This window comes from Anarrhichthys ocellatus, unplaced genomic scaffold (genome assembly GCF_004355925.1).
Source record: "Anarrhichthys ocellatus isolate YVR2014 unplaced genomic scaffold, GSC_Weel_1.0 scaffold7, whole genome shotgun sequence".
NCBI classification, from domain to species: domain Eukaryota; kingdom Metazoa; phylum Chordata; class Actinopteri; order Perciformes; family Anarhichadidae; genus Anarrhichthys; species Anarrhichthys ocellatus.
The window spans coordinates 13,891-25,443 of record NW_022280037.1 but is presented as its reverse complement, the minus strand read 5'-3'; the positions used below and the strand labels follow the sequence as shown (position 1 = coordinate 25,443).

Genomic DNA, 11,553 nt, shown 5'->3' with positions numbered 1-11,553 from the left:
GTGTGTGTGTGTGTGTGTGTGTGTGTGTGTGTGTGTGTGTGTGTGTGCGCGCGCGCATTATATAAATGTACACAGTGAGCTATGAGAACTATGATGTGTTGAGGTTTGAACAGGTCGTTACGTGAGGTAAAGCTCAACAAGGGTGCTCTCCTATTTGATTTACCTAGAGATGTCACTGGTTGAAGGTCACCAAGGCACCAGTTCCAGTATTGGACGAAACAAAGTTCCTCCCTATGTGCGTCAAGGATTCAGCCTTTGATTGGGCAACAAAAGCTTTAAAAAAAAGAACGTATGTTTGGGTCAAAGAATGGATGACAACAAATTAACAATACCCCCCCCCCCCCCCCCTTTTTTTTTTTTTTTTTCTAATGCAAAGTCTATTTTCGCACTCAGCATTCATCCACTTTTAAAAGCACATATTTAATGTAAGGGAATTTAATGTCAAGTATCATTATTCAAGCTTACAGTGCCTCCATTCACTCTTTTCATGTTTTATTGTTTTAACTGAGAGTCACAGTGGATTCATTTTGTTTCCCCCAGAAATGGTAGAAACCTCAAATACTGTAAGTCCCAACTCAGGCTCATGGACAGGACAGCAACTTGGAGTGGTTTTGTTTTACACGGCAGTCTCTCCTCTGACCATGTCGGCTGGTTGCATTTATCATCTGTGATTCATAGTTGAAAAACTACAACATGAAGTCCAAGGGTTTGAATGTGTTTTATCGGCACTATACCACTGTACGTTAAATTATATTGTTGCATTGACTAGTTTACTTTTTTTTGTTGTTTCCGGGGAAGGGTTCCCAGTGTTATTTTTTTGGCATTTGTTTATGTATGAATTTAATTTAATTCATTAATTTACATAAAATTCAACAATAGTAAAATTGTGTGTGTGATATTTATTGATGCATCTTTAGTCTTTATGCAGCCACTCCGTTGGCAGTCAGTCTGTTCTGAAATGGATCAAGCGGACACTTTTGGTTTGAAGCTCTCACCACTAGTGTGTAAGTTAGTCAAAAAGCTGAAGCTGCTTGGCACTGGTGGAGCAACACCGTGTAAGACGAGTTTTAAAGGCACATAAAATCCATTCAGCATGTCTGACAGAAAAGATTTTAACAATTGATCATGACTTAAAAACACGTTGCTCTTTTGACTTTGTAGCAAGTGTACTCTAACAATCAAATGAGTTATTTTTTCAGTAAAATGTGAAACGTTCTCTTCTCTAATGTGAGGGTTTGCTGCTTTTCCCGTTGGATGTTTGAGATTGATGCCCGTGGGCTTTGCTCTGTGATTGGCAGATTAATTGATAACGAAAACTTAATTGTTAGTAGCAGCTCTAGTTAAAATGATCCATACCCGTATACTATTATTCCCACTACATTTTCTGTTCCCTGTCTCAATGGAAATGTTCCTTCTTCAGTGGAAAAAAAAAAAATTCTCCTTGGTTTTACTGAAGAATTCAAACATACAATGTTCTTCTTTCATCGTCTGCCATTGACAAACTCTCTGAAATCCTCAACTCTGTTTGTGCTGCAAGAACAGCAGCTCTCTCCAGATGTCCCACCAGATGTGACCCCAGGCTGCTCATTTGTTGTTGGTAATGTCAGTAATGTGTTCAATGCGTTATACATTATGTGGCTGTTTAAATGCCGAGTTTCAGGTTTGTGTATTATTATTATGTTGTTGTTGAATGAATCAGGCACTCGTGGTGTTAAGTGCAGGAAGAAAAAAGTGAATTTGTTTATTGACATCAGCTCAAAAAGTTTCATTCTTTTATTCGGCTGGCTCTTCTTCCCTCTAACAGGTGCACCCTCATCAGGTGACCTGTCGGTGGCCTGATGTCTCCTCAGCTGGACCGCTACTGGCTACAGCTTGGCTGACAGCTGGTGATCCTCTGTTCAGTTTCTCAATGGACTCCTGCAGACCTGGATTTGAAACAAAGTAAATGATCTGTCTGCTTCCTGTCTCTCAACAACAGAAAATGAAATCATTCCCTACTTATGACATGGACCACTTACTGATATCAGCTCATCAACTGACGAGCCTCTCAGATCTTGTAGGCTCAATGCCAGTTGGTATTGCTTTGTAAAGTAGAACACTTCTTCATTGATGTTTTGTTAACTACTTGGCACTACTATCAGAAGTGCCATGAGCCAAATAAGTCAACAATATATCACAGTATCACCATATCAGAGATACTGTGGAGGTCTTGTCTTTTGTGGGGGGAGGTTCCCCAGTGATTGGGTCATATTTATTTGGGCATAGTTTCACATTCACTGTCCTACGGCATGTCAATCTATGGTGCTGACTGAAGGATTACAATGGCTTGTATAGTTAAGTCTATTTGTATTAACGTGTGTTCTGTTCCTGGCCAGTTATCCCGAACAGAGAGGTGGACGAGAAGCGTTGCAAACAGCTGCATGTGCCCTCTGTCCCCAGATGTTTGAATGAGCAACAGATCAATGTATGAACCTCTGGACCACCAGAAAACCCCTTTGAGACATAGAAATGGAGCAGGGCCGAGATCCTTCTTGTGGCACTGGCACCTCTGTGGCAGTCAGTGGCACTTCAGCGGCAGTCAGTGGCACTTCAGCGGCAAGCGTCAGTCAGGTGCCACAACTGTGGCAGGCGAGCGGTACTAGTTTGGCACCCGTCAAGAAGCTGCCGAGCTGAGCGGGCGGAGACACATTTCCTGAGAACACCCATTGTTGTTACAACAGGTCAGCTTCCGTAAATCAGTTTTATGATTTTAGTTGAGTCACCGGAGCCACCCGTTCTCTGTATGCACCCTTAGAGTAAGTACGTTGTACTTTTTTGTTTCTCATTCATTTTATTTAAGTATGATTTTGCTGGTTTTGCAACAAAAGGGAACATAATACACTCTTTCCAAATTATTACTTTTACAGTCATTTACAACAATCGGCTAAAATAATGAACTAATCATTGGATAAAGCAGTTTACGTAGTCTCATCTTTTATGACTGACTTGTTCTTTAAGTTCACACTTTCTTGCTAGCTGATACATTTGATTTGTATTTGATACGATGTTCAGCCACATGAGGTCAGCAGTTCACAGGTCTTCTTTATTAATATCACATATTTCTAGCTGGGTACCGAGGCTCATCACTGGGAATGCTCATATAGATATAAAGATCTATTTAGGGAATAAATCATAGATTGCATATGCATGTATGATGTATATGCAACTGGTCAGTAATAGTTTTTTTGGCGCGTCAACACCACTGTTTGTCAAATCAGCCCTATGAAAGTGTCGGCAAGAATTCTTCACTGGTTTATGTCACGTATGATGAGACAGTTGAGTGAAATAAACTTCAAGGCCCATACCTGTTCGCACTACATCGTGAACAACAAGAAGCGCATATTAGGGAACATTGCCAAAGGGTTAGGGTGAGGGAGGGTTGACCCTCCTGAAGGCTGTTGCTTCTATTACTGAGTCATTGAAGTGAGTTTCCCTGCAGAGCAAACTGGTTCTACTGGAAGCAGCAGTATCATTTAGAAATGCTAATAGCAACTGTAATAGTCATAGTGATATTCATAAGTACTTTATAATTAACAAGCCTTTATTTTTTTAAACTAAATTAAGTAAACTAATCTAGAGGTGATCTTTAAATTGAATGCAGGCAGTATAAAGAGTAATATGAGACGTGTCAGTGATATTGGTGACATTTCAGCTGTAGTCATATAGTGACAGGGAGTAAACAAAACATCCACACTACCACTGTAAGAGCCATATTAGACTTAATAAGATGTGTTCAGTGATTTGTGTAAAAACAATGTTGAAATGCTCCTTTAGTTGTGCTACTGACTACGTCACCGGACGGAGGGAAGATTACCGCTACAACCACGTCTTCATCTTAAAACAGAGTTTCTGTCAACAGGGGCGTTTCAGCATAGTTTCAAAATGATCTTCTTCCCGACTAACCACGCCTGAAAACAGATGATATGACGATTGACGTGCATGTGGGCTTGTGGGCACCGGTGTAAACAGGAAGTAGATTGAGTTTATAGAGAAAAAATAACCAGACACATACATTGTCCTGCTAAAATGATGCACGCCATTTACAAACAAACTAATCAGTTGGACAAGCTGTGGCTAATCTAAAGTGCTTATCTGGAGGGCAAATAAAACTAAGTATAAACAACTGAGATTATCACTAAGGTGCAAAAAACAAAATATACACTGGATCATAAATCATCATCACAAAGGATCATAAATAAACAGGTTAACTGTACGGTGCAAATCCAACATAAACAGGTAAGATAAAAATGAGAATATAAATGAAACAAACTATACGAGAGCAGTTCAGGTTAAAACAGAAAGACAAGAGTGACAGTGTGATTTGTAGCAGCAAAGTCAGCAAGATATATTAACAGTGAACAGCAGAATAATGCGTGAACAACAGGATGCATATTTTTCTTGTGGGTTGGGGTTAGATCATCCGACATCCCTTTCTGTCTGTTACAGTCAATAGAGACAGTTTACCATAGAGACAGTTTAGATTAGTGGTTAAAGAGGTTCACCATGTGAACAAAGTGATGTGGAAACCCACTAGTGGTTCAGCTGAGTCAAAAACAATGCAGCTCAATGAGTAAGCCATCTAATGTCTGAGTAGTAGCAGTAATGATATGAGTGGCATCCTTCGTTGTAGTAGACGTACTAGCTGTAATGTGTCAGTGTTTAGCTGTGGTAATATCACTGGTATCAGTACAAAGATAACAGTAGAGTTATCTATTTTTAATGGTATTTTTTTGCCATTATGTTATATTATAAAGGTCCATTGTAAAAGCTATTTGATAATAATGGTTGCGATGACAAGTGGCCCGGCTCAGGAGGTTTAATGGACTTTGACTCTCTGGAGCTGGAAACAGACCAGTATCAAGACAGAATAAATGTTTCCAGCTGTTTACACTGGTGCTACACCCCCAATACCAACTGCTGCCACCTCCTCTGTTTCCCCCACCTACACATCTGTTTCTCCAGCTGTTTGAAAACGACCAGCTCTGGATTTAGGAATGGTGAGTGCATTGATTGATTGACACGCTCTGTCTGTCTGTCTGTCTGTCTGTCTGAGAAGAGGTGCTGTTCTGTTTTCGGAGAGGCTGAGCAAATGCGTGGGTCTGAAATTAACTCATTGTGAGTCATGCATTGCTCAAGTTTGTGATTTATACTCTTATTACAAAGTGCTACCAGGATTCCTAATCAAACTGTAGTAGGCCTACATGGTTTAAGTCAGGGGTGCCCACACTTTTTTCGGCTTGCGAGCTACTTTTAAAATGACCAAGTCAAAATGATCTACCTACATTAAAAATGCTGAATATCTATCTATCTATCTATCTATCTATCTATCTATCTATCTATCTATCTATCTATCACATTTCCTCATGTTTGGGTACTTTTCCTCTGTGAGAAAACTGTCCATGAGCCCTGGACTTCAGCTGAATGTCAGTTTGTAGTGTCAAAATCTCATCCTCCACTCCAGACGAGTTCAAGTGAAACAGCGTTGCAATTTTTGATGCGAGTGAATCAACCTCAATATCTTCCCGAAATGTGCAGCACATAAGTGTAGCAACTGGCTCGAGTAAAGCAAAGTCTCGAAAGCATTTGTCAAACTCTGACAGACACTTGTCAATCTGCTCTGTGTAGCGCGCACTGTCAAATTACGCACACGCCTTCCGTTGAGTCTCCAGTTCTGACGCGAGGTTTTGGAAGTTTCCCAAATCATGGCGCTGCAGCTTTAGCTTCTTTAGTAGAAATAAATTGGAAGGCTAACTAATTAGCTCGCAGGAGTTTTGCAGTAGCTCGCGCGGTTGACCGCGCATACGTGGTGACCCGTGTGTTAGAAAATCAAGTGGCAAATGCAATGCGGACATCTAACTTTTTTTGAATGGCATGCGATCTACCCGCACTACCTCCGCCGATCACTGCGGTCAAGTCAGCAGACACTCAGATCTCCGTGGTCAACTCAGCAGACACTTAAATTGTAGTGCACATTTACGCTGAAACTTACGGTAAACGGCACAGATCGGGAGCGAGCGAAGAACTTTGCAAAGTTAGCGGAAAGATTAACGTGAGACAACTTCCGGTTTTCTACAGACGAACATCCGGTTTTCAGAATAAGATGCCAACAAAGTATACATATTGCATAATGAAAAGAGATTAAATTAATTATATTCACATTAACTATAAAACATGCTACCTGCATCTCCTGAGTTAAAGGGAAAATACACCTAAATTGTGTGTAAAGTGTCTTTATTCTTTGATTTGAGGGTTGCTAGAAGTTAATAATACCTGACTGACGGCCAATTAAGATATTTTACGAAGCAAAAACTCTGAACTGAATTTGTACCTTCAAATGGCACATTCTTTAAATGTTTAAGGTGCAATAAACATGTTTTTCTCAATAATTCCACACAACGGCTAATGCATATATGTTCAGGACAAAAATGGGTAATATCACAATATTTAAGGTGCTACAAAAATATTTTTCTCAATAATTCCAGACAATGACTGACATGTATGTGTTGGGGACATCGTTGACTCCACCCATACTGAATATTAGACATTTTTACTTTAATTAAGAGATATTTCAAATTAAAGCTCATAAGGAAATCGAGTTCAGTACACTATTTAAATAGGAATAGGATAAATAATGTAGTGGGCTGTAGACTAGTATGGACACCAGGAATTTGCTTGAAATTATAGTCATTGAAGCTGCTGTGTATGTGTCAATGATTGAAACAATCCAACAAACTGGTACGGCTGTGCTTTCGCTCAGATTGATGCACAATGTAGTTTATGTGCATTTAAAGAACTGTTAATTTTAGTTACATGTTGTCTTGCTGATACAGTCGTTCTCTGAATGCTGCGAAACTATTCGATAAATCTAATCTTCTTCCAAAACCTCTGCAACGCAATCCAATTTAATTAATATACTACCAGTCATCAATGGTTGTTTGTTCGACTCTATAAAAGTTGATAGTCCACCTGCTATTACGTAATACTCAAACTACAACACTTGTCCTTCCTTAGGTGAAATAAACGTTGATGCGTTTTATTTTGAAGGTGTGAAAAGGAATAGGAAACCCCTAAATTACAGCGTTTTCTTGAGCATGCTTTCAGATGGGAATGGAATTGTAACCGGCAAGGATGGAGGTCGTTGCGTGCTGCTTTTTTTTTGCATGTGAGTATTTATTTTGATTTTTTTAAAGATTCATTTGTTTGAAACAAACAAATGAATCAGTGCTTTAACGTACTCAGTTTATCTCATCGGAACGAAAGGAAGCGTGTCATATGTCTGGCTAAAATGTCAGTAGCTAAGTTAGTACATATGAAACCTAATTAAATTGAATATTTTAATCTGTTTAAATTTCTGCTGGCTGGCTTCTTAAACTGCTTTTGGCTAAACACGGCCACTCGAAGACGGGAACTAGCTAAGTAACTCTAGCGGTTAGGTAAAGTTAGGAAGATATTGTTGATTTAGCGCTGTTTTGCGCTGTGGAGGACTGAGTCTTTGTAGCATTCTAAGTGTTTTCTATGTATGTCGCCTCTTTATAGTGTATTCATACTATGTCAATAGCTATTTTATGTCGAGGCTCTAAAAATAGATATAGTTCTTCAATAACAATGGCCATCATCTCGGTCCGTGTTGTTGAGATGAGAAAATAAAAACACTAACGCGTGCTGTGTAAAGTGCACACTTGCGTAAAGTGACGCGTATCACTTCCGTTACTCACCTGATTACATCCGCGCGTAGTAAGCTTAAATAACTTTCAGAGTTGACAAAGAGGGAATTGGGAGAATGCGGAAGAATGCCGACACGTGACTCCGCGCCCTACGATCTACTCTGATGTAACGCGGCACACTTGCGATTTACAAGGTGCAAAAAACTACAGCACGTGACAAAGAAAATGGACTTTGTTACTGTGTACTAGATATTAAAGGGACTACAAAGGGATTCATGATGTTTATCTTTCTGAACAGCAGTGTTAGGACTACTCTCTGTGCATGTTTGCATTGTCAGTTTCATAGTTATTTGCAGACACAGACCTAGATAAGAGCAGTTTGTAACCAAATCTTGCTTCTGGTGACGTATTTTTCTATTTGTCCCCAGATGACTTTCTACTGCTTGGAAGAGCGTGGAGCATTAGTTGCATCGCCTCGTCTTACTCACTGGTTCCTGAGCAAACACGGTACAACATCTCAGACGACTCTCGCATCACAGATGTGAATGGATCAGACTGCGACTACTCGTGGGCACGGGGTGTAAGTTACTTGCAGCGTGATAGCTGAGCTTGTTTGGATTAATATAAAACTGTGCCCTCCGGACATGTCCGTACATGTCTGGTGTGGAGAATTTCAGTATTAAAGGCATTATTAGTAGGATTAAATAACACCCCTAGTGGTGAGTAGAAGTGTCACAATAATAAATATGTTAGTCACAATATGTTTCCATATGGAATGTATTATGTTTATAATATCCTCACTTATAGAGGATATTATATGTTACAGTATATTAACTCATTGAATGTATTAAATCATAGAAGTATAGTCACTAAAGGTATTAAAACACTGTATGAATAGTTTTGAGGGTCAGTAAGGGATCATTTTTGAGTGAGCCTTTTCAGAGGTGCAGCAGAGGGAAGGACAACTGACCAGCAGGTCAGAGAGGAGGAGTTCAAGATGTTTGCCACAAAGGATCGATCCAGGGAGGGGACAGGATTCAAATGGAGCCAATCACTGATCAACGGAGGATCATTCACATGTTTTAGGACAGTTCGGTCACTTTCCAACTGTCAGGGGATATAAAAGACAACGTTCGAGAGAACATTCCTCAGACCACTTCTGCTCTTGTTTTTCAGTACCTGAATTCAGACCTGTGAGTGAGATGCGTGTATGTGGTCTCTGTTCTCGAGAACATTACTATTGATAGTTAATTCAGTTTGTAAGTGAACTTTGTGTAGTACATTAAATATTGTTTTAATTTGAACCGGATCTAGCTCATTCTTCTGATGCGCGTGCGCAGTAAGAAGCTCGCAGCAGAAGAGTACCTGCGGCCTGCAGGCTCCTTCATCCTTTGTTCTTAAAAACCTAACACGCGTCCGGATGTGTACCTGAGGGTTTTTGTTGTTTATTATTAAATTCTTTCCTCTCCATATTCACTTTAGAAACACGTGCTTGCAAATCACGATAATAGTGAGACTGAGCCGGTGGTGGTGAGTTACAGCATCAACCATCTCATCACCTCAGGATGCTTCAACAACACCACCTTCAGACGGAACTGCCTCTCAGAGGTACTACACGTTTACCATGCGAAAAAGTACCACTGCACTCCGTGGGGCTCATTAGATAAGCTGTTATTATGCGAAAATATGAGTGATGGAAAAAGTTCAAATATTGTTTGTTTAGGAGATTGAAGAGTTAGGTTTAATGCCTCTCGGGAATCACATAACGGCACCACGGATAAGCTGTGATAACTCTGACATCAAAGCTACTAAAAACATAGAGGTGAAGATATTGATTTGAAAATGTCGTCTTTCTGACACTAATAAACTCAATGTTTTGCCCCTTTTGTTTCTTCTCCATAGGGGATCGGTTACACGGTTCTCTGTGAGCGTGAGTATCTTTCCCTGTCTGTCTGTGAAGGGTATTTAAAATTATTAACATTGCAAACATTTTGTTCTTACCTTGTGTCAGATTGTCCCATCCAGTTGTACCTTAGATATTAATTGTGAATGTTTTCATACATTTATTTTGAAGAGAAATGTGTATTTCAGTGCATCTGACGTTCTGATGTCGTCTTTTTACAGCCAACTGCACTTTAAATGCCCTCCTGAGGTCTCTGAAAGAAAAAGGTAGGGACATTACCTTAATCTGTGTATCAGATCACATCCTCGAGCAGCTGTCTACTCAGTCCCTCACTCTTTGTGTGCTGCAGACCAAGCATGAGACATTCTTTTCTTTCTTTTTTTTAGTCAAATGCTTATGCTCTTTAAATTGTCTAGTGAGTGTAAGAGGGCTACATAGCGCCCTGTTTCAATTATGCATAGATGGTAGTGAACTAAAAGAAAATGCCATTTATCGCGAGAGAGTACATGAACATTTGGAATATTAACTGTCAAACTCTTTTCTCCTGACAGAGATTGGTGCTACTGTTGGTGCTACTGTTGGTCCTACTGTTGGTGCTACTGTTGGTGTTGCTGTTGGTGTCATTGTTGTCCTGCTGGCAGTGCTCCTTAGTGTCTGCCTGTGGTACAAATTCAAAGATAACATCTCCAGGTATTTTTTTTTATTCACAGTATATAAATGGGATGCATTGCACTGATCCGGCAAGGTTTGAGTAATACTCTACTTTTGTTGATTGGATATTCAGCTGGAGACGACCCAGATGCAATTACACTGCTGGGACTGCAAAAGAGGGTGACCCAAGACCAGCTGAAGTGGAGGCGGGGAACGCGTAGAAAGACACACTGCTGAGAACTAAACCATGCTTCCCTACATTCCTTTAGTAGCAGTGTGCTTTCGTTACTAGATTATCTCAATGTTTCGGCAGCACAACTCTTAACATTCGGACAAAATCTGTGTGGTGAAACCACCTTTCCCCCGTTAGAAACAAAACACAAGATTCCCTCCTAAATCTGGTGTGATGAAAATTCTTTAAAACTAAATGCTGGAAAGACCAAAGAGTTGGTTGTTGATTTCAGAAGGAAGAAGGAGGAGGTCTCCCCAGTGATAATTGCGGGTCAGCAGATGGAAATTGTCCAGTCATATAAATACAGTAGGGTCCATCTGGACAGTAAATTAAATTGGAAAAATCGTAAGATGATCAGAAAGGCTGGCTCAGTGATTGGCCTTCCCCCGGACTCACTAGAAGTCACTGTAGAAAAAGTCAACAAGGGCCAAGTTAAAAACGATTGTTTCTTTTGAAGGCCATCCATTACACTGTTTTTAACGGACTCAGAGGCTGATTTAGTGACAGACTCAGGATGCCTCAGTGTTCTACTGAATGACTCAGAATGTCTTTCGTTCCAGCAGCAGTTCGATTTTTTTTAATGAACGCCTTTAGATGTAGCAGCTTTCTGATGTCAATCATGTTTCATATAGCATTTTCTGGGTTTATTTATTCTTTGCAAATGTGTTTTTTGTCTGTTGTGCATTGTGTACTGTGTCTATTGTTGTCCGTATGAGTTTTTGGTGCCAAATGAGTTTCCCCACTGGGGATTAATATTCTAATCTAATCATTTGGCCTTTTATCAGTCTCCTATTTGGTGAGATCAAACTTCTGAGTAGTTCTTGTGGCCGAGGAAGCAGGCTGACTCACATTGCTTCAAGTGCACTTTTGAGGACCAAAGACAATCAATGCAGTAACCTCCCTCAGGTCCTGCCATGTTCCACATATTGTTTTTAATGTGAACCAAAGCTGTGGAAGTTAGGAGAAGCATAATGCAGCATTACAGTAATACCTCTTAATGTCCATCTGAAGACATGTTCCAGTCATTCCCGGCACAGAGAAATTGTGTGTGCGTGTGCGTGTGC

The 11,553-nt window shown here is 40.1% G+C and overlaps 1 protein-coding gene across 1 annotated transcript; it reads left to right on the top strand.

Moving 5' to 3' along the window:
- The first annotated feature begins 7,106 nt into the window (after positions 1-7,106).
- LOC116383719 (uncharacterized) lies at positions 7,107-11,543 on the top strand. Its single transcript, XM_031847770.1, has 7 exons — positions 7,107-7,201; positions 8,132-8,283; positions 9,186-9,311; positions 9,606-9,633; positions 9,828-9,872; positions 10,158-10,296; positions 10,391-11,543. Exons 1-7 carry the CDS (start codon positions 7,168-7,170, stop codon positions 10,476-10,478), a joined length of 612 nt encoding a protein of 203 aa, XP_031703630.1. The 5' UTR covers positions 7,107-7,167; the 3' UTR covers positions 10,479-11,543.
- Positions 11,544-11,553: the final 10 nt, after the last annotated feature.